Source organism: Oncorhynchus tshawytscha, linkage group LG11 (genome assembly GCF_018296145.1).
Source record: "Oncorhynchus tshawytscha isolate Ot180627B linkage group LG11, Otsh_v2.0, whole genome shotgun sequence".
NCBI classification, from domain to species: domain Eukaryota; kingdom Metazoa; phylum Chordata; class Actinopteri; order Salmoniformes; family Salmonidae; genus Oncorhynchus; species Oncorhynchus tshawytscha.
In genome coordinates, this window is record NC_056439.1 from 5,590,005 (window position 1) to 5,613,947 (window position 23,943).

At 42.9% G+C, this 23,943-nt stretch overlaps 3 protein-coding genes and 1 pseudogene across 4 annotated transcripts in view; 1 reads left to right on the top strand and 3 right to left on the bottom strand.

Moving 5' to 3' along the window:
* LOC112232358 (zinc finger protein 473 homolog) overlaps nucleotides 1-23,943 on the top strand; it is a 282,634-nt gene that overhangs the window by 146,290 nt on the left and 112,401 nt on the right. The gene's annotated exons all lie outside the window — the stretch shown is intronic.
* Nucleotides 1-23,943, bottom strand: part of LOC112232352 (zinc finger protein 777-like) — a 125,735-nt gene that overhangs the window by 100,466 nt on the left and 1,326 nt on the right. Inside the window, exons 3-4 of the mRNA XM_042330479.1 lie at nucleotides 23,635-23,802; nucleotides 20,017-20,181 (exon numbers count right to left, since the gene is read on the bottom strand). Coding sequence (XP_042186413.1) covers nucleotides 20,017-20,181; nucleotides 23,635-23,802 — 333 coding nt within the window. The remainder of the gene's footprint in view (nucleotides 1-20,016; nucleotides 20,182-23,634; nucleotides 23,803-23,943) is intronic.
* LOC121847780 lies at nucleotides 142-3,738 on the bottom strand (annotated as a pseudogene).
* On the bottom strand, nucleotides 16,798-18,415 carry LOC121847804 (zinc finger protein 227-like). The gene is made up of 2 exons (XM_042330575.1): nucleotides 18,380-18,415; nucleotides 16,798-18,187 (listed from the first exon to the last, which is right to left on the bottom strand). Exons 1-2 carry the CDS (start codon nucleotides 18,390-18,392, stop codon nucleotides 17,241-17,243), a joined length of 960 nt encoding a protein of 319 aa, XP_042186509.1. The 5' UTR covers nucleotides 18,393-18,415; the 3' UTR covers nucleotides 16,798-17,240.

A 23,943-nucleotide genomic window follows, 5' to 3' on the forward strand; every position in this document is an offset into this window, starting at 1 on the left:
GGGACCAAATACTTATTTATTTTCCACCATAATTTGCAAATAAATTCATAAAAAATCCTACAATGTGATTTTCTGGATTTTTTTTCCTCATTTTGTCTGTCATATTTGAAGTGTACCTATGATGAAAATTACAGGCCTCATCTTTTTAAGTGGGAGAACTTGCACAATTGTTGGCTGACCCACTGTACATAATCCATGCCTCAATTTTCTCAAGGCTTAAAAAAATATTCTTTAACCAGTCTCCTGCTCTTCATCTACTCTGATTGAAGTGAATTTAACAAGTGACATGAATAAGGGATCATACTGTAGGTTTCACCTGCATTTGTGGAAAGAGCAGTTGTTCCTAATGTTTTGTACACTCAGCGTATATCACACGTCTGGAAGCAACATTCCTCCCGAATATTCAACACTAAAACATGTTACTCTCGTAATTCCAAATTCAACTGCGGATCTTTTGACAATTCAACTTTGTCTTTAATGCAGGGTTTGATCTAAACGTCAGAAGCTATTGAGTGGAATGGTTTTCTGCTGGTGTATCCTGAAGTAGCTCCTCTCTGAGAACCTCTTCCTGCAGTGCGAACCACCTCTCCCGTGTGGACCTTCAGGTGCATCTTCAGCTGGTGCTGGCGGTAGAATCTCTTCTCACACTGGTGGCAGCTGTATTATTTCTCCCCTGTGTGGACCCTCTGGTGTCTCTTCAGGTTGCCAGCATGGGCAAAGCGCATGTTACACTGGGTACAGCTGAAGGGTTTCTCCCCTGTGTGGACCCTCTGGTGCCTCTTCAGGTCACCAGCCTGGGCGAAGCGAATATGACACTGGGTACAGCTGTAGGGTTTCTCCCCTGTGTGGACCCTCTGGTGGATCTCCACCTTCTGGGGGCAGCTGAAGCCTTTGTTACAGAACGCGCAGAGGAACCGTTTCTCTTTACTTTTTCCTGATGTTGCTCCCCCACCCAGAGCCTGGGCTCTAACCCTGTCGTTTGAATTCAATACCTGATTGAAAAGGACATGGCTGTGTGAATCGGAAGGCCCCATTGACGTGGACACTGGGTTGTGATCCCTGAACTTGTGTAAAGGGGAGTGGGTCCCAACATTTAGATTTGTCTCCAAGCTTTCCCTGTAGTCTAAGAAGTCACTGCTGTTGCCCTGCGAGTGTCCTTCTCCTAAATGAGTCTCGTCTTCATTCCATTTCAGAGCGTCGCCTTCCACTTTCACATCATCTAAGGCCAGACCCTCCCCTTTCTCATCCAGGCACTTTTCAGAGTATATACTACTACTGTACCGGTTCCAGTCCCCTCTCATTGGATTAGACTGTGTATCTAAGCCCACAGGCATGTCACCAGGTATAATCTGTGTCTCTGTAGCGTATGAACAGGACGGATCATTGACAGTCTGTAACGAGTCACTTGGGTCCTGATGGGACAGAACCGTCGTCGGGCTATGGTTACCATAAAGTAAATACTCTGAGTGGGGAGCAGGAGGAGAGCCCAGTCGCTCCAGCCCCGTTGAAGTGTTGGGGTATATCTCTGTCTTGAAGATGGTGTTCTGTGTTCCACTGACCTCCGTGATGCTGCTAGGCTGTGCTGGGGCGGTGGTTGGGTCCTCCTTGGCTACAGGGGGTGCTCCAGCCACTGCAGTCTGGCAGTCTCTGCTGTGCCGTGGGTCCTCTTCTCCTTCAGCCATCTCCTGCTTAACCCCAGGACCTGCAGCCTCTACATCTGCAGACTGACACAAGAGAGGATGTTATTCCGGTACATGAGTTGAATAACAATGTCATAGGGAAGTCTCACGAGAAATGAGGATGTAGATGTGCAATGCATTCGAAAAGTATTCAGACCCCTTCACTTTTTCCACACTTTGTTATGTTACAGCTTTATTCAGAATGTCCTCAATCTCCACCAATCAGGTACTTATGGTAGAGTGGCCAGACGGAAGCCACTCAGTAAAAGACACATGACAGCCCACTTGGAGTTTGCTAAAAGGCACCCAAAGGACTCTCAGACCATGAGAAACAAGATTCTCTGGTCTGATGAAACCAAGACTCAATGCCAAGTGTCACGTCTGGACGAAACCAGGCACCGATCATCACCTGGCCAATACCATCCCTACGGTGAAGCATGGTAGTGGCAGAATCATGCTGTGTGGATGTTTTTCAGAGGCAGGGACTGGGAGACTAGTCAAGATTGTGGGGATGTTTTTCAGAGGCAGGGACTGGGAGACTAGTCAAGATTGAGGGAAAGATGAACGGAACAAAGTAAGAGAGATCCTTGTTAGAAACCTGCTCAGGACCTAAGACTGGGGTGAAGTTTCATCTTCCAACAGGACAATGACCCGAAGCACACAGCCAAGACCACGCAGGAGTGGCTTTGTGATAAGTCTCTGAATATCCTTGAGTGGCCCAGCCAGAGCCTGGAATTGAACCCGATCGAACATCTCTTTAGTGACCTGAAAATAGCTGTGCATCCAACCTGACAGAGCTTGAGAGGATCTGCATAGAAGGATGGGAGTAACTCTTCAAATACAGGTGTTCCAAGCTTGTAGCGTCATCCCCAAGAAGACTCGAGGCAGTAATCGCTGACAAAGAGGCTTCAACCAAGTACTGAGTAAAGGGTCTGAACATTTATGTAAATGTAATATCAGTTTTTTATTTTTTATTCTTTGATTGATGTACGAAAAAAACAATTGAATCAATTTCAGAATAAGGCTGTAATGTAACAAAATGTAGAAAATGCACTGTAAGGAACTGAATAGCTGAGGGGAGCCTTTGGGAAATAAACGGGCCACATTTGATTGACAAAGTAACACTATTACACTAACCTCTATCATGATAACGTGCTGGGTTGAGGTTCCACTCCCTTCATCAACAGTGATTGGTTGGTCATCTCTCCATGTAGTGTGTTCAGCTGGCTTCACAAAGCTTCTGTGGCCTCCAGTGAGATATCCTTCACCTGAGAGTGATTGGGAGAAAGAGGTGGTTAGGTACACCATTGACAGTTTTGACACTAAGGTAACACTTCTCATAACTTCTTGATACACTATTTATAGATTGATTTATGTTCCATGCATCATATTATTTTCAATTAGTAAATAATAGGAAATGTTGTAGATCAAGAATCTGGTTAAAATATGACAGTGTCTTTGTTCAAGATAACTAAGGAATCTGTGGAATTATTCCTTGCAATCCAAAAATTGACCAACACCCGATTTTGGTTAACCATGTGTACTTAACACATGTAAAGCCACACGTGCGCTGAGGGGAACAGGGCACTACGTCCGGCAGTCATGGCCTTCTGCTAAATGTACCTTTTGCCATTCCTCTGTATCGGTCGAGGATCTTGACACTACTGGGACGACTGGTGAGGACGCGCTCTCGCATTGTCCTCTCTGCGCGCTCCCGTGCCACCTTTAGTTCCAGTAGCTGTAGTTTCCTCCGCAATGTCCTGTTTTCTTTCTGGCTTTGAGTTATTTCCAAACGAAACACTGCATAGTCGTCGTCTACGAGTTTACAGATCTCTGCCACGGCTGCATTCGCTAACACCTCCATGACGGAGGCTATTTGAGTGTGAAAAACCATATAGTTAGTCATTGTTAGCAGCTAGCTAGCGTTGCCTAAATAACATATGTCAACTAAATCCTATCTCCAACGCGAATTAAAAACGCTAACGTAGAAATTGTAATTGGACACTGCGGTTTTGTTGTTTGCACCAAAGTCTGACCAAAGGCAGTACAGAAACTCTGTGGTCCAACAATTGTGACGCAGGCAAGAAGAACTAAGTACTTCCGAGTCACGGATTTTTCGAATCCTGAATAAGAGTCCTGTAGTGCCAAAATAATGGAAAAGGTCCACAATTATCGATCTATTTTTACTAGTTATCATACAAATAATACTTGAAAGTATTTCTATGTGATTCATGTTTTGTTTTTTAAATCCTAAATGATCAACAATGTTTTTTGTGTGTGTTAGTCCTATCATTTATTGGACTGTACCACAGGAGGTTGGTGGCACCTTAATTGGGGAGGACGGGCTCATGGTAACAGCTGGAGTGGAAAATTATCAAATGTTATTCCATTCGCGCCTTTCCAGGCATTATTATGAGCCGTCCTCCCCTTAGCAGCCTCCACTGGACTACTGCAGAATGAGCAGCAACGCTCCTTGGGGTGTAAACCTTGTGGATTTGGAATGTAGAAGTTCTCCTGAGTAGAATGATTTTCCCTTTTACTGAGACACAACGTACAGGCAATTGTGTATTTGTATTGGTATTTATTATGGATCCCAGGCAGCAGCTACTCTTCCTGGGGGCCAGCAAAATTAAGGCAATTATACAATTTAAAAAACCTTACAATACATTTACAACAGATTTCACAACACATTAAGTGTGTGCCCTCAGGCCCCTACTCTACTACCACATATCTACAACACAAAATCCATGTGTATGTGTGTGTGTATGCATATGTCTGTGCCTATGTTTATGTTGCTTCACAGTCCCCCTTGTTCCATAAGGTGTATTTGTATCTGTTTTCTTAATCTAATTTTACTGCTTGCATGAGTTACTTGGAGTCATGGCTCTATGTAGTATTGTGTGCCTCCCGTAGTCTGTTCTGAACTTGGGGACTGTGAAGAGACCCCTGTTGTCCCATGTCTTATGTGGTATGCATGGGTGTCTAAGTTGTGTGCAAGTAGTTCAAATAGACAGCTATGTGCATTCAACATGTCAATTACTCTCACAAATCCACTTTGGGCCAGGAGAGATTGACATGCATATTATTAATGTTTGCTCTCTGTGTACTTCCAAGGGCCAGCCTGCTGCCCTGTTCTGAGCCTATTGCATTTTTCCTAAGTCCCTCTTTGTGGCACCTGACCACCCAACTGAACAGTAGTCCAGGTGTGACAAAACTAGGGCCTGCAGGACCTGCCTTGTTGATAGTGCTGTTCAGAAGGCAGAGTAGCGCTTTATTATGGACAGACTTCTCCCCATCTTAGCTACTGTTGTATCAATATGTTTTGACCATGACAGTGTTACTCCAAGCAGTTTAGTTTTTGAAATATTTAGGACTAACTTATTACTTGCCACCCATTCTGAAACTAACTGTACCTCTTTGTTAAGTGTTGCAGTCATTGCAGTCTCTGTAGTAGCTGACGTGTATAGTGTTGAGTCTTCCGCATACATAGACACACTGGCTTTCCTCAACATTATATTGTTATGATTAGAACACAAGAAAATCCAAACTCAGAGGGGGAAATGTAGTGTTACACTTTAATGCCAGCACACCAAACAACAAGTCATGTGAGAATGTGAGCATACCCAGATGCTCAACTGAGGCACTTAGTCATCCAAAAAAAACTCTTACCCCAAGACACTTCACATGACAACCATATAGGTCAGCTAAAGAATGGTGCAGAGATAACCCCTGCGTACATCTCAAGTGCTACAGTGCTACGATTTCTCCCCATTGTGGACACTCCTATGTCTGGTAAGGTTACTCAGGAAGAAGAAGCTCTTGTAACATAGTTTACACTTGAAGGGCCTCTCCTTGGTGAGAACGATCTGGTGCCTCTTCACATAGTTTGCCTCAGTGAAGCAGTTCCCAAAAGTGGGGCAGGCGTACAGCTTGTCAGCGTCCGTCCTAATGCTCGACCTCTCACGTTGTGACCCAATGACACTAGAGGTAGAAACAGAAGCAACCACCCACATGTGGTTAGTCTTTGAGCTCCCTCCTTGACCTCGAGCCATTGTTTGGGTGTTGTTGGGATTGTGTGCTGTGTTATAGGCTAGATACCTCGTGTTGAACACCCATCCTGTATTGGTGGGGTAACCATGAGGTAACTGAGGAAGGCCTAGACCTTCTATGAACCCATTCACTAGGCATTAGACGATATCCTGAAAGAGAAGACAGACTTCCTATTAGACTACCACCAGGGGGGTCTCCCACAACTCTCTGTGAAGGCTGAAGCTCAGGGTGACCTGCTCAGTTCATCATGGATACTCTGGTGTTTGTATCATAGGAACAGGAGGGTCTATCTCTATCAGCCCCAGGTCCGGCTCCATCCCTGCACTGAGCCTGAAGAGAATGGTCTGGGCTGCAGACTGGATCCCTGACTGGAGCCTCTGTCTCACTGATGACCACCAGGACCGAAGTTGTTCAGTCCACCTGTCCACTGGTTGTGTTTTGTGCAATGGTGGAGTCTCTGTCCCTTGCAGTTTGGTCCTGGTTCTGACTCAGGAAGGAAGAGCAATGGCTTCTGATCCAGGGTCAGGGTTTGTGACCAGCCGCTTTAGAGTCTCTCCCCCAGCATGGACTGCAGACTGTCATAACAAATGGCCATTTTCATGTAAAAGGATCCATGAGAACTGACATGACATTTGCCTGGGGTTAGGTTTATGACAGTCATAAATACCTCTTCCCCCCTTTTTCATCTCTCTACCCTACTGATGTGACATTTGAAAACCCCTTGGTTAACATAGAGATTCTGGGAACATCAGAAGGTGGGGGGAAATTAACTATATTCTGGTAATCCGACCAATTGAACATATGCGGTGGTACTTAATAAATATGATGTCAGTTCGGTTGTCATCTGAGACATAATCATTGATGATAGAATGACAAACTCTACCGTGGAAAGTCTACACATCAGAGAGTTATCGGATTCACATGGAATTGTTGTTCAATTTAAATGTTTGAATATAAAATTATTAATGAAAAGATTAAATGTAATTTTAGCTTCCAAATGAGAGATTTGAGTGGCCCGCCCCTGTGAAGAGACATGGGTTATAAAACTTTTCAAACACACCCTTCTCACTCCACTATATAAAGCCTTGACGAAAATGTAACCTTCTGTTCCAAGTACCTGAGGTCTGCAGCCTCTGCGTTAAAAGGACTAACATGTCAACTACAGAACTAAGCCAACCTCAGCGTGAGCTTTGGTTGCGAATGGTATGAACTTTGAACTCTTATTCATTACAGAAGTGATACCTCCTAGCCGTTGAGTTAGCCACAGCAGCTGCAAACGCGGGCTAGGAAAGAACAGACAGAGTATCCCATCTACCACACAACGACTTTACTACAATGTATTCAATTGACCACCAGAGACATTCTTCAAAGGACTCGGTTTGGCAACACGGCCTTCCTTCTACCACCAACCTACCGAAGCGCAGCGCAGAGAAAATATTTATTGCATTTTCCTTTTCCAAATGGGCAGTAATTTAGAATGCATAAGATACTGTATTTACGATAGCACAGCTTCTCCCTTTGTCCCTCAGTCTTCCCGCTCTTTCACTCAAACCCAGCCCCTTTTCTTTTGTGTAACCAGCTGTCATTTCTGTTCCGCCCGCTAGGGACGTTTTCCTTTATGACGTAATTTGTAATCAAGGTATAATTCATTCTTTGTATATGTAATTCTGTGTCATTAGTTAGGTATTTAGTAAATAAATAATTAAACCCATTTTTGTATTCCTGATTCAACTTGTTAGCCAGGGTTTGCGAAGATAAGCAAGAATTTACAACTTTCAGATGAGACTGAATTAAGGTGACGATTAATATTGACTGCTATTGATGTAAAATATGACTAGGTCTTTAAAAGTTTATTCGGAAGATAACAGCTCTATAAATATTATTTTGTGGTGCCCCGACTCTCTAGTTAATTACATTTACATGATTAGCTCAATCAGGTAATATTAATTACGGAGAAAGGATTTTATAGAATAGCATGTCATATCACTTAATCCGGCATAGCCAAAGATACGACAACACCAACACGTGAAAATCATAGGATCATGCCAAATCAGGTGCCAAATGAAAGGTAAGAGTCTATATTTTTGGGAAATGTAGGCATATATACAGATTTAAACCATTTTATATACTAAAAAAATAGTTATATGCAAAGGCTTTGATTGCTGGTCAAACAAAATAACTTATTATTTTAGGGTGTTGTTATAGGCCACCAAGTACTAACAGTCAGTATCTAGATAATGTGGTGAAATGCTTGATACCTTGTGATGTAAACAGAGAGGGCTACTTCCTTGGGGACCTGAATGTTGACTGGTTTTCATCAAGAGGAAGCTTCTCTGTAACCAGTGCCTGTAATCTGGTTCAGGTTATTAATCAACCTACCACGGTGTTTACAAACACCACAGGAACTGTGTAGTCCTCATGTAATTATCACATTTGTACTAATACTGTAGATCTATATTCTAAAGCTATATCCGTATCCATTGGATGCACACAATATAGTGGCTATATCAAGGAAAGACAAGTTTCCAAAAGCTGGGCCTAAAATAATGTAGAAGATCATACACAAATATTTGTAAGAAGCACCCAGATGCTGCATTTGATGAATTTATGAAATTGCTTCTTCCAATTATTAACACACATGCAGCAGTTAAGAAACTGACTGTTCAAACTGTTAAGGCTCCATGGGTTGATGAGGAATTTAAAAAGTGTATGGATGAAAGAGATAGGGGTTAAAAGGAGTGGCCAATATGTCTGGCTGCACATCTGACTGGCTGACTGCAAATGGAGAAATTATGTGACAAAAAGAAGAAGAAACTTTATTATGAAGCCAAGATCAATGATATAAAGAATTATAGAAAACAAACTTGAGTACTTTAAATTAAATTATGGGCAGAAATACAAATTCAACTACATCTTTCCTCAAGTCAGATTTGTCACGTTCTGACCTTTATTTCCTTTGTTTTGTATTTATTTAGTATGGTCAGGGCGTGAGTTGGGTGGGCAGTCTATGTTTGTTTTTCTATAATTTGGGTATTTCTATGTTTCGGCCTAGTATGGTTCTCAATCAGAGGCAGGTGTCATTAGTTGTCTCTGATTGAGAATCATACTTAGGTAGCCTGGGTTTCACTGTGTGTTTGTGGGTGTTTGTTCCTGTCTCTGTCTTTGCACCAGATAGGACTGTTTAGGGTTTCACACGTTCCATGTTTATTGTTTTGTAGTGTTCATGTGTACATTTACATATTAAAAGAATCATGGACACTTACCACGCCGCATATTGGTCCTCCGATCCTTCTCGCCTCTCCTCTTCAGATGAAGAGGAGGAAATCCTTGACAAGATTGGCAACATCAAATGCTTTTGTGATGAATAACCAACCATTTGAATGATTACTTCATTGGCAAAGTGGGCAAACTTAGGCAGGAAATGCCAAGAACGAACAGAAAACCATCGTATTCATGCATTAGAAAAACAAGTAATGAAAAAAGCATTTTAAGTTTGAATTTTGTTACTGTGAGAGAGGTGGAAAAAAGTATTGTTATTGATCAATATTTGTCCTCGGGCCTGGAGGTAGGCCAAAGTCATTCTGCTACCCAAGAATGGTAAGGTGACCTTTACTGGTTTTAACAGCCGTCCTATCGGCTTGCTGCCAGTTCTTAGCAAACTTGGGAAAAATGGTGTTTGACCAATATAGACTTTCAGAATTCTTAAAGAGAAGGGCACTCAACATGTACTACTGACACAAATGACTGATGATTGGTTAAAATAAATTGATAATAAGAAGATTGTGAGAGCTATACTGTTACATTTCAGTGCAGCCTTTGATGATTCAACCCTATATGTGTCAGCAACCACAGCTAGTGAAATCACTGCAACCCTAAACCAGGTGACCCTAAGCATGGAGTTGCAGTCAGTTTTAGAATGGGTGACCAGTAACAAACCGGTCCCGACATACAGTGCCTTGCCTTCAAATTGAAATACAGAATTATCTAATTCACATACATACGTATCCACACCCCTTTGTTGATACTCCTGAAGACACTGTACATTTCAGCATCCTTGAGATGTCACTACAACTCAATTGGAGTCCTCCTGTAGCCAATTCAATTGTTTGGACATGATTTAGAAAGAAACACACCTGTCTATATAAAGGTCGCACAGTTGACCCCGCAGATGGCAGTGCATCTCAGAGCAAAAACTATACTATGAAGTCCAAGGTACTGTCTGTAGATCCCCGAGATAGAATTGGAGTTTCTCCCAATGGGTGTTTCTCCCATTCTTATCTGCAGATCCTTTCAAGCTCTGTCAGGTTGGATGAGGAGCGTCACTGCACAGCTATTTTCAGGTCTTTTCAGAGATGTCCAATTGGGTTCAAGTCCGGGCTCTGGCTGGGCCACTCAAGGACATTCACAGACTTGTCCGGAAGCCACTCGTGCATTGTCTTGGCTGTGTACTTGGGGTCGTTGTCCTGTTGGAAAGTAAACATTTGCCCCAGTCTGAAGTCCTGAATGTTCTGGAGCAGGTTTTCATCAAGGATCTCTCTTATTTCGTTCCGTTCATCTTTCCCTCGATCCTGAATAGTTTCTCAGTCCCTGCCGCTGAAAAACATCCCACAGCATGATGCTGCTACCAACATGCTTCACCAGAGGGATGGTGCCATGTTTCCTCCAGACATGACGCTTGGCATTCATGCCAAATAGTTCAATCTTGGTTTCATCAAAACAGAGAATCTTGTTTCTCATGGTCTGAGAGTCCTTTAGGTGCCTTTTGGCAAACTCCAAGCGGTTTGTCGTATGCCTTTTACTGAGGAGTGGCTTCCGTCGGGCTATTCTATATTTAATGCCTGGTCGGTGGAGTGCTGCAGAAATTTTTGTCTTTCTGGAAGGTTCTCCAATCTCCACAGAGGAACTCTGGAGTTCTGCCACAGTGACCATGGTCACCTTCCTGACCGAGGCCCTTCTCCCCCAATTGCTCAGTTTGGCCGGGCGGCCAGCTCTAGGAAGAATGTTGGTGGTTCTACATTTCTTCCATTTAAGAATGATGGAGGCCACTGTGTTCTTGGGGACCTTCAATGCTGCAGACATTTTTTGGTACCCTTCCCCAGATCTGTGCCTCGACACAATCCTGTCTAAGAGCTCTACGGACAATTCCTTCGACCTCATTGCTTGGTTTTTGCACCGCCCGATGGGACTTCCGGTCGCGGCTGGCTGCGTAAGAGCCTGGACTCGAACCCAGAATCTGCGCCATTTGGGAGCCCCCGCATTTGCAAACATTTCTAAAAACATGTTTTTGCTTTGTCATTATGGGGTGTGTAGATTGATGAGGAAAATATTTTATTTAATACATTTTAGAATAAGGCTGTAACGTAACAAAATGTGGAAAAAGTCAAGGGGTCTGAATACTTTCCACTGAACTCTACTGTGATGTCCAAACTTGTGAAACGTCGATGTACAGTTGAAGTCAGAAGTTTACATACACCTTAGCCAACTACATTTAAACTAAGTTTTTCACAATACCTGACATTTTATCCTAGTAAACATTCCCTGTCTTAGGTCAGTTAGGATCACCACTTTATTTAAAGAATGTTAAATGTCAGAAAAATAGTAGAGAGAATGAGAATTTCAGCTTTTATTTCTTTCATCACATTCCCAGTGGGTCAGAAGTTTACATACACTCAATTAGTATTTGGTAGGTAGCATTGCCTATAAATTGTTTAACTTGGGTCAAACGTTTTGGGTAGCCTTTCACAAGCTTCCCACAATAGAGCTGGTGTAACTGAGTGAGGTTTGTAGACCTTGCTCGCACACGCTTTTTCAGTTCTGCACACAAATTTTCTATAGAATTGAGGTCAGGCCTTTGTGACGGCCACTCCAATACCTTGACTTTGTTGTCCTTAAGCCATTTTGCCACAACTTTGGAAGTATGCTTGCGGTCATTGTCCATTTAGAAGACCCATTTGCGACCAAGCTTTAACTTCCTGACTGATGTCTTGAGATGTTGTTTCAATATATCCACATAATTTTCCTGCCTCATGGAGCCATCTATTTTGTGAAGTGCACCAGGCCCTCCTGCAGCAAAGCACCCCCACAACATGATGCTGCCAACTCCGTGCTTCACGGTTGGGATGGTGTTCTTCGGCTTGCAAGCCTCCCCCTTTTTCTTCTGAACATAACGATAGTCATTATGGCCAAACAGTTCTATTTTTGTTTCATCAGACTGGAGGACATTTCTCCAAAAAGTACGGTCTTTGTCCCCATGTGCAGTTGCAAACTGTAGTCTGTCTTTTTTTATGGCGGTTTTGAGGCAGTGGCTTCTTCCTTGCTGAGCGGCCTTTCAGGTTATGTCGATATAGGACTCGTTTTTACTGTGGATATAGATACTTTTGTACCTGTTTCCTCCAGCATCTTCACAAGGTCCTTTGCTGTTGTTCTGGGATTAATTTGCACTTTTCGCACCAAAGTACGTTCATCTCTCTCCTTCCTGAGTGGTATGACGGCTGCGTGGTCCCATGGTGTTTATACTTGCGTACTATTGCCTGTACAGATAAATGTTGTACCTTCAGGCATTTGGAAATTGCTTCCAAGGATGAACCAGACTTGTGGAGGTCTACAATTGTTTTTCTGAGGTCTTGGCTGATTCCTTTTGATTTTCCCATGATGTCAAGCGAAGAGGCACTGGGTTCAAAGGTAGGCCTTGAAATACATCCACAGGTACACCTCCAATTGACTCAAATTATGTCAATTAGCCTATCAGAAGCTTCTAAAGCCATGACATCATTTTCTAGAATTTCCCAAGCTGTTTAAAGGCACAGTCAACTTAGTGTATGTACACTTCTGACCCACTGGAATTGTGATACAGTGAATTATAAGTGAAAAAATCTGTCTGTAAACAATTGTTGGAAAAATGACTTGTGTCATGCACAAAGTAGATGTCCTAACCGACTTGCCAAAACTATAGTTCGTTAACAAGAAATTTGTGGAGTGGTTGAAAAACAAGTTTTAATGACTCCAACCTAAGTGTATGTAAACTTCCAACTTCAACTGTACATGATAGGTTTAGATTTTGTCTGGTTCGGACCAACTGTGGTCTTGTTTGGGGGGGTCGAGTGCTTTAGAATAATAGCCCGTGTGTAGATTAATACCCAAATATGCAAAGGTGGATATCGCATATTTCTACCTGTGTGTACCTAATTCAGAATTCATCACCATGAACATTCAAATCCATAATTATGCATTTCTGTACAGTACAGATAGGGGACCCATAACGCAATTCCGTTACCGTAATTCTGTTAGCGGATGTAAATCAACTTCGATTATTGTAGTTCAATTACCCAAATAGATGTTCTCAAGGTGTCATGTCATAGCTGACACCCCATTCTTTCTGCAGACATCTTTGCATCTTAATCCTTAATTCAATCACTTTTTATAGCTACTGTTTACAGGCCTCCTGGGCCATATACAGCGTTCCTCATTGAGTTCCCTGAATTCCTATCGGACCTTGTAGTCATAGCAGATAATATTCAAATTTTTTGTGACTTTAATATTCACATGGAAAAGTCCACAGACCCACTCCAAAAGGCTTTCGGAGCCATCATCGACTCAGTGGGTTTTGTCCAACATGTCTCTGGACCTACTCACTGTCACAGTCATACTCTGGACCTAGTTTTGTCCCATGGAATAAATGTTGTAGATCTTAATGTTTTTCCTCATAATCCTGGACTATCGGCCACCATTTTATTATGTTTGCAATTGCAACAAATAATCTGCTCAGACCCCAACCAAGGAGCATCAAATGTCGTGCTATAAATTCACAGGCAACACAAAGATTCCTTGATGCCCTTTCAGACTCCCTCTGCCTACCCAAGGACGTCAGAGGACAAAAATCAGTTAACCACCTAACTGACGAACTCAATTTAACCTTGCGCAATACCCTAGATACCCTAGAATACCAGAGCTCTGAAGCAAACTTCCAGAAAAATGGAACGGAAATGGAGCCACACCAAACTGGAAGTCTTCCGACTAGCTTGGAAAGACAGTACCGTGCAGTATCGAAGAGCCCTTACTGCTGCTCGATCATCCTATTTTTCCAACTTAATTGAGGAAAATAAGAACAATCCTAAATTTATTTTTGATACTGTCGCAAAGCTAACTAAAAAGCAGCATTCCCCAAGTGAGGATGGCTCTCAGTTCAGCAGTAATAAATTCATGAACTTCTTTGAGGAAAAGATCATGATTATTAGAAAGCAAATTACAGACTCCTCTTTAAATCTGCATATTCCTTCAAAGCTCAGTTGTTCTGAGTCTGCACAACTCTGCCAGGACCTAGGATCAAGAGAGACACTCAAGTGTTTTAGTACTATATCTCTTGACACAATGATGAAAATAATCATGGCCTCTAACCTTCAAGCTGCATACTGGACCCTATTCCAACTAAACTACTGAAAGAGCTGCTTCCTGTGCTTGGCCCTCCTATATTGAACATAATGAAGGGCTCTCTATCCACCGGATGTGTACCAAACTCACTAAAAGTGACAGTAGTAAAGCCTCTCTTGAAAAAGCCAAACCTTGACACGGAAAATATAAAAAAACTATCAGCCTATTTCGAATCTTCCATTCCTCTCAAAAGTTTTAGAAAAGGCTGTTAAGCAGCAACTCACTGCCTTCCTGAAGACAAACAATGTATACGAAATGCTTCAGTCTGGTTTTAGACCCCATCATAGTACTGAAACTGCACTTGTGATGGTGGTAAATGACCTTTTAATGGCATCAGACCGAGGCTCTGCATCTGTCCTCATGCTCCTAGACCTTAGTGCTGCTTTTGATACCATCGATCACCACATTCTTTTGGAGAGATTGGAAACCCAAATTGGTCAACACGGAAAAGTTCTGGCATGGTTTAGATCTTATCTGTCGGAAAGATATCAGTTTGTCTCTGTGAATGGTTTGTCCTCTGACAAATCAACTGTAAATTTCGGTGTTCCTCAAGGTTCAGTTTTAGGACCACTATTGTTTTCACTATATATTTTACCTCTTGGGGATGTCATTCGAAAACATCATGTTAACTTTCACTGCTATGCGGATGACACACAGCTGTACATTTCAATGAAACATGGTGAAGCCCCAAAATTGCCCTCGCTAAAGCCTGTGTTTCAGACATAAGGAAGTGGATGGCTGCAAACTTTCTACTTTAAAACTCGGACAAAACAGAGATGCTAGTTCTAGGTCCCAAGAAACAAAGAGATCTTCTGTTGAATCTGACAATTAATCTTAATGGTTGTACAGTAGTCAAAAAAATATAACTGAAGGACCTCGGCGTTACTCTGGACCCTGATCTCTCTTTTGACGAACATATCAAGACTGTTTCAAGGACAGCTCTTTTCCATCATTGCAAAAATCAGAAACTTTCTGTCCAAAAATGATGCAAAATAAACTTCAGTTAGTGCTAAATACGGCTGCCAGAATCCTGACTAGAACCAAAAAATGTTATCATATTACTCCAGTGCTAGCCTCCCTACACTGGCTTCCTGTCATGGCAAGGGCTGATTTCAAGGTTTTACTGCTAACCTACAAAGCATTACATGGGCTTGCTCCTACCTATCTCTCTGATTTGGTCCTGCCGTACATACCTACACGTACGCTACGGTCACAAGACGCAGGCCTCCTAATTGTCAGCTGGAGGCAGGGCTTTCTCCTATAGAGCTCCATTTTTATGGAAGGGTCTGCCTACCCATGTGAGAGACGCAAACTCGGTCTCAACCTTTAAGTCTTTACTGAAGACTCATCTCTTCAGTGGGTAATATGATTGAGTCTAGTCTGGCCCAGGAGTGTGAAGGTGAACGGAAAGGCTCTGGAGCAACGAACCGCCCTTGCTGTCTCTGCCTGGCCGGTTCCCCTCTTTCCACTGGGATTCTCTGCCTCTAACCCTATGACAGGGGCTGAGTCACTGGCTTACTGGTGCTCTTTCATGCCGTCCCTAGGAGTGGTGCGTCACTTGAGTCACTGATGTGATCTTCCTGTCTGGGTTGGCGCCCCCCCTTGGGTTGTGCCGTGGCGGAGATCTTTGTGGGCTATACTCGGCCTTGTCTCAGGATGGTAAGTTGGTGGTTGAAGATATCCCTCTAGTGGTGTGGGGTTATATCCTTCCTGTTTGGCCCTGTCCGGGGGTATCATCAGATGGGGCCACAGTGTCTCCTGACCCCTCCTGTCTCAGCCTCCAGTATTTATGCTGCAGTAGTTTGTGTCGGGGGGCTAGGGTCAGTTTGTTATATCTGGAGTACTTCTCCTGTCTTATCCGGTGTCCTGTGTGAATTTAAGTATGCTCTCTCTAATTCTCTCTTTCTTTCAGAGGACCTGAGCCTTAGGACCATGCCTCAGGACTACCTGGCATGATGACTCCTTGCTGTCCCCAGTCCACCTGGCCGTGCTGCTGCTCCAGTTTCAACTGTTCTGCCTGCTGCTATGGAATCCGGACGTGCTACCTGTCCCAGACCTATTATTTGACCATGCTGGTCATTTATGAACATTTGAACATCTTGGCCATGTTCTGTTATAATCTCCACCCGGCACAGCCAGAAGAGGACTGGCCACCCCTCATAGCCTGGTTCCTCTCTAGGTTTCTTCCTAGGTTTTGGCCTTTCTAGGGAGTTTTTCCTAGCCAACGTGCTTCAACACCTGCATTGCTTGCTGTTTGGGGTTTTAGGCTGGGTTTCTGTACAGCACTTTGAGATATGAGCTGATGTAAGAAGGGCTATATAAATACATTTGATTATATATATATTTTATTATTATATAGATATTCACCAAATTCAACAGAAAAGCATAAAGGTTTTCTAAGAAACTATTTGCTGTACTTACAGAAACATGAAATTATATTATAAAATGTTAATCACAGTCAAGCCCATCTTTAACACTGTGATTGAAGTACCTAACAACATGGAGTCATTGGAGTTCATAAAAAAATTCCATATATGTTGATTCAAGAATTAAGTATAATGTTTTGGTTTGACTGAGCTAAGGGCAACTCAGTCCCTGCAATGATAAAAAAATAACCAAGTCAGTCAGTCAGCAGAGTCTATTTTGTAATTAATGTTTTTTAAATGGTCACACACATTGCACAAATGATATATGTGACAAGTAGAATAACTTTTCTCATTATGGTAACACTTTACCTTTTTCTGTAAATCTGGTTCCCTCGCTTTGGAAAAGGTTCAACATTACAGTACGCACATCTTCACTACTTTATGTCAAGTAAACATGAATTAAGGTACTATAATTTCCTCATTATAAAACACCAGCATCATACAAAAAGACAAGGTTATCAATTTATCATTGAAGCATTTTTACAGACACCATCATCACCATATCATCTACTCTGTCTCATCATACTCATTCTTTCCTCAGTTCACCTCATCCAGTTCCCCACTACATCCAAAACCAACAGAATTAACTACAAACTAACTAGTACTACATTACATGTCACTGTACACTATACTAGCTAATACTACATATCACTACAATCTATACAAGGCTGTGTGCATTTTCTGCTGGTGTATCCTGAGGTAACGTACAGGCGAACGGCCTCTCTCCTGTGTGGATCTTCAGGTGCATCTTCAGATGGTGCTGGTGGGAGAACCTCTTCTCACACTGGGGGCAGCTGTATGGTTTCTCCCCCGTGTGGACCCTCTGGTGCCTCTTCAGGTGGCCAGCCTGCGTGAAGCGCATGTGACACTGGGTACAGCTGAAGGGTTTCACCCCTGTGTGGACCCTCTGGTGCCGCTTCAGGTTGGAGGGGTGGGAGAAACTGGCCCGGCATAGGGGGCAGACAAACGGTTTCTCCCCCGTATGCATCCTCTGGTGGATCTTCACCTGTTTGGGGAAACTGAAGGCTTTCCCACAGAATGAACACGGGAATCGCTTCTCTTTGGCGCTGCCACCTTTACTGATTCCATCTCTACTACTGTCATTTGTCAATGGGCTTGTGTAGCCATTTAGTGTTGAGGCACTGGCATTGTCTGAGGTCTGGTTTAACATTAGGAGAGTGTGAGGAGGATGAAGGCCAGGGAGTGTCTGTGTTGTCGCAGGGTCCATGTTCCAGTTGATAGATCCTATAGAAGGCAGGCTGAAGGCAGCACCTGTTAGGGGGTTAACCTGAGGCCCCATCAGTCTCTCTGAATCACAACTATAGGAGCAGGACGGACGTCCCTGTCCCCGCAGACCTAATCTACGCCCCGCCCTTGTCTCAGCCAGTCTGTTGTCATGGAGACTAAGTTCGGTTGTTGTTTTGTGATCGACTGTCTGTTTCTGGTTGTGCTTAACAGTGTTGTTCCCCATCCCAAAGTTGATGCTGTCCCCTCTGGTCCTGGCCTGCTCAGTGACCTTGTCCCCTGTGCTCTTAGCTGCACCCGTCTGGGTCTGGGAATCCAAGATGGCCACCCAGTCTGCTCTGTTAGCCTCCAGCCAACCACCTTCAGGAAGAGGTTAGAAAATAGACTTCACAAACATGGCAGAGAAGACTCTACACGTGCATACATTATAAGGTGTGTGTTTTGTATGTAAACATAAGTTGTATTGATTTCATTTTATGAATGAAGAAAATAAAAAAATAGTCCCATTGAAGATCTATTACTGTATGTAGGCTATATGTATTTCTCCCTTACCTTGCTCCCCCATCTTTAGTCCACTCAGCAGGTCAATGCTCTCTGGTCTGTCTTCTACTTTCTCCTCTTTGACCAGCAGCAGATGAGGCTTCCCATCCTCCATGTCTACTGACTGTAAGAGATACAGAGGGAGAGGATGCTGGATCAAGAAATCTGATATGAGCACCCTGCTATGGAACATCTTCTGATTGGGCAATGAGAGATTTCTATGAGTATTATGCAAACATGTTAGTTAATTTGATTACTTGACACTCTTCAATGGTTTGATAATTCAAAGACATGGTCCCACACTAAAGACAAAATTTATCAAGACCTGGGCCCGTATCCACAAAGCATCTCAGAGTAGGAAATTGGTCGTAAGTGCTGAGAATACTCCTACTCTTATGGGTAAATATGCAGCGAGTCAGTGGTTCCTGTGCCACTTGCACATGCTTTAGAGTTGTTCAAATAATGTTTTGATATTTCTATATGATCAATCCATAAATAATATAGACCTACATGCAACATTATATCTTGCACTTTTGATAAAGATTTCATGAGGCCCATTTCACATATGTCTAAATACTTATAACCACTAGGCAAAAAAAATGTATAAACATGTTTTTCTTTAATTATTGAATTTCCTACACGTTATGCCAAGCTATCCCTTTGTAGCGATGAAAATTAATCGACCTTTAGTAAAATGTTGCTTGCAACATTATTGACAAGTGACTTGATGCCTACTGTGCCAAAGCGATATAGTTGTTAAAAAGGAGTGACGAGTGTGTTGACATAACAGCAACATTTTGCTTTCAACAACCATCATAATTGGTTAAAAAAAATTTTTTTTAAAAAAGGGTATGCATGCCAACATATTATATAGGCAATAATTAAGACTAGGCAAAGTGATTGTGTCAGGTGACAAATGATATGAAACGATTTACTATTGCAACATTCACAGTCACATTCATTGTGGTTGTCTAAAGCGTGCTACAGAGCAGGGGTTCCCAAACTTTTTCACTCAGGCCCCCCTTCCAGCATTGGGGAACATCCCGTAATATTTGAGTAACTCAAGCATTACAAAAAATCTATGGGCTAAAAAAATGTTAGCTGACATGGACTAGTTGATCTGGACATTTCTGACAAGTTCAAAATAGCTCTCTAAGGTATGCAATGACTGACATGACAAGAGAAAAACGAATTTCCAAATTACACTGCCTCCCCAGTTTTGGAATCACTGCTCTAGAGTTCACAGCTGGCGATGCCTCATTGCGATTTGTTATTCCCCATTATTTGAGACAATGCCAATGAGCGTCAACTGTCGAGATTACCAGCTGACAAACTTTTATGAGTTGATTTTACTCCTGGCTCAGAGTTTGTCTGAACAGTGTCTTTACATCATCCTAAAACCTACTCTGAGCTGGGAGTTTTTTTAGTCTTAAAAAAAACTTTGAACTGGATTCCTAGGCCCTTTTCTGAGATGCCCAAGGGCCCGTATCCACAAAGAGTCTCAGAGTAGAAGTGCTGATTGAGGATCAGGTCCCCACTTGTCTATATAGTCTTATTCATTATGATCTAAAAGACAAACTGATCCTAGATCAGCACTTATACTCTGAGAGGCCTAATACCAAACAGACTGTAGTTCACAGTGGGTTTACCTCAGTGAGACTGTGTGTGGTCCTGTGCTGCTCAGCTGGTTCCTCTGTGGGTTCAGGAGGAGGTTTAGGCTGGTTGTCCTCCATGACCATGTTCCCCTCAGGGTTCCCCAGACCCTCCTCACACCCCTCCTCCTTCACCAGCAGCACCTCCAGACCCTCCTCCTCCTGGAAGAGACAAGTGATACAGATTACACAGACATACACTCCCTCAGGTACACACACACACACACACACACACACACACACACACACACACACACACATAAACACTTTAAACATGGAGTGTTTATCAATCCCCACTACATCCGAGTCCTATACTGTAGTTAGAGAATGATTTCATTGTTGTTAAACCCATCATGGTGGACATAAATATGATGTTGTGGGTAAATATGAGTCAGCTATGATAAGTCAAAAGTCAGACAAACCTGACAAAACTATTTTGACATGAACAGTAGGTGTTTGTTAGTGTGTGGGTATGTGTGGGTATATTTAGTCAGTGTATAATGGTTATAAAGTGCTGTTGGATGTTTGCAGAATAGGGTGAAATCAGATGTGATGTATATTAAAGAGAGCCTCAATGATAGTCTTAGAAGAGTACCATTTTGTGTTTATTAATAAACAAACAAGTTTTAAATACACCACAAATATACATGTCAACTACAAATCTGCATTCATATGCTCATTAAAAGTGTCTTGGGAAAAAAATTAAGTATTGAATGGAAGTAATGAATTAGGCATTTGTGAACATCATTATAGACTACACAGTACAAACACAATATCTAACAGACTTTTTAGGCTTATACACCAAGTATACAAAACATTAGGAACTAGGCTTGGGAAGTAAACCGTGTATACTGGGGTATTTGGAAATAGCCACAGGATGGTTAATCAATACCGTATTAACTATTTCTTTGCTGTTTTTCAATACATTTTTATACTTGTAGCTACTTAAAATGTATAAATTGACCAATTCGGCACATTTGGGCAAACTCCTGGCAGACTTGATACAAAATGGTGTAATTGTTCGCTGCCCGCACCTGCCCGCCCGTCCAGCATCACTACTCTGGACGGTTCTGACTTAGAATATGTGGACAACTACAAATACCTAGGTGTCTGGTTAGACTGTAAACTCTCCTTCCAGACTCACACTAAACATCTACAATCTCCTTCCAGTTCTCTGCTGCCAATGACTGGAACGAACTGCAAAAGACTCATATCTCCCTCACTAGCTTTAAGCACCAGCTGTCAGAGCAGCTCACAGATCACTGCACCTATACATAGCTCATCTGTAAATAGCCCATCCAATCTACCTCATCCCCATACTCTATTTATTTATTTATCTTACTCCTTTGCACCCCAGTATCTCAACTTGCACATTCATCTTCTGCACATCCTACCATTCCAGTGTGTAATTGCTATATTGTAATTACTTTGCCACCATTGTCTATTTATTGCCTTACCTCTCTTATCCTACCTCATTTGCACATGCTGTATATAGATTTTTCTACTGTATTATTAATTGTATGTTTGTTTATTCTATGTGTAACTCTGTGTTGTTGTATGTGTCGAACTGCTTTGCTTTATCTTGGCCAGGTTGCAGTTGCAAATGAGAACTTGTTCTCAACTAGCCTACTTGGTTAAATAAAAGGGTGAAATAAAATAAAACAATTAATAAACTGATCAGTCTGAAACTTTGCACACACACTGCTGCCATCTTGTGGACAACATCTAAATTACACAGAATCCTAAATGGCCTTTCTCTTGCATTTCAAACATGATGGAACAAACATGTTTTTTGTTTGTATTATTATCTTTTACTAGATCTAATGTGTTATATTATCTTACATTAATTCCACATTCACACAATCTTCAAAGTGTTTACTTTCAAATGGTATCAAGTCAGGGCCTGAGCTACAGGCAGTTAGATTTGGTTATGTCATTTTAGGCAAAAATTGAAAAAAAGGGTCCGATCCTATTAAGTAAACTTGTGCAATACGTTAGGAGATAAAGCAGATTGCGTTCTTCATTATACATTATGAAGCTTACTGCAGTTCCCCAGAACAGTTGGTTTGCTAATAGCACAACGGGAGAAAGCGGGTGCAGGTGAGTCAACCTGTGTAGACAGTGTTGCGTGGGGTATGGTAGTAGGTGCCAGGTGCAACTGCAACGCCGCTGGGTTTTTCTCACTCAACAGTTTACATGTGTATCAAGAATGTTCCACCACCCAAAAGGCATCCAGCCAACTTGACACAACTGTGGGAAGCATTGGAGTCAACATGGGCCAGCATCCCTGTGGAAAGCTTTCGACACCTTGTAGAGTCATTTCCCTGACGAATTGAGGCTGTTCTGAGGGCAAAAATGGGGTATAACTCAATATTAGGAAGGTGTTCCACACAATGTCTGGATGCAATATTCTACCCAGGAATATTCAACATTTAAATCTGTTACTCTTGTTATTCTAAATGAATCTGTGGATATTTTCTGCTTACAACAATGAAAATGTATATTTTCCTTTAACGCAGGGTTTGATCTAAATGTCAGAAGTTATTTAGTGGAATGTTTTTTCTGCTGGTGTATCCTGAGGTATCTCCTCTCTGAAAACCTCTTCCCACACTGCGTACTGGCAAACGGCCTCTCTCCCATGTGGACCCTCTGGTGCCTCTTCAGGTCACCAGCCTGGGTGAAACGCATGTGACACTGGGTACAGCTGAAGGGTTTCTCCCCTGTGTGGACCCTCTGGTGTCTCTTCAGGTCACCAGCCTGGGCGAAGCGCATGTGACACTGGCTACAGCTAAATGGTTTCTCCCCTGTGTGGACCATATGGTGCCTCTTCAGGTTGCCAGCCTTGGCGAAGTGCATATGACACTGTGTACAGCTGAAGGGTTTCACCCCTGTGTGGACCCTCTGGTGGATCTCCACCTTCTGGGGGCAGCTGAAGCCTTTGTTACAGAACATGCAGAGGAACCGTTTCTCTTTACTGTTGTTTGATGTTGCTCCCCCTCCCTGAGCCTGCGCTCTAGCCCTGTTGTTTGAGTTCAATACCTGATCGAAAAGGATGCGGCTGTGTGAATTGGAAGGTGCTATCGACGTGGACACTGGGTCGCGATCTCTGATCGCGAGTAAAGGGGAGTGGGTCGCAACATTTAGATTTGTCTCTAAGCTTTCCCTGTAGTCTAAGAAGTCACTGGTGTTTCCCTGCGAGTGTCCTTCTCCTAAATGAGTCTGGTCTGCATTCCATGTCAGAGGAGCACCGCCCTCCACTTTCACAGTCACCTCATCTACGACCAGCCCCTCCCCTTTATTATCTTGGAACCCTTCAGAGTATGCACTACTACTGTACTGGTTCCAGTCCCCTGTCATTGAATTAGTCTGTGTATCCAAGACCAAAGGCATGTCACCAGGTATCATCTCTGTCTCTGTAGCATATGAACAGGACGGGCCATTCTGAGTCTGTAACAAGTCACTTGAATACGGATGGGACCTCACCGTCCTCTGGCTCGTGTTACCATAAAGCAAATACTCTGAGCGGGAAGCAAGAGGACAGCCAAGTTGCCCCAGCCCCGTTAAAGTATCGGTGTCTGTCTCTGACTTGAGGACGGCGTTCGGCGTTCCACTGACCTCCGTGATTCTGCGTCGGGTCCTGGGCTGCACTGGGGGGGTGGTGGGGTCCTCCATGGCTACAGGGGGCTCGTTAGCTGCTCCAGTCCGAATGTCTCTGCTGTGCCGTAGGTCCTCCTCTCCTTCAGACCTCTCCTGCTTGACTCCAGGACCTGCAGCCTCTGCAGACTGACACAAAAAGAGAGGAGGTTATCAGTACATGAGTTCAATTGTATAACAATGTTGTAGGTAAGTCTTACAAGCTCCCCTATGGCAGATACATGAGGATGTACATGTAAACAAGTGAACAGCTGAGGGGAGCCTTTCTGA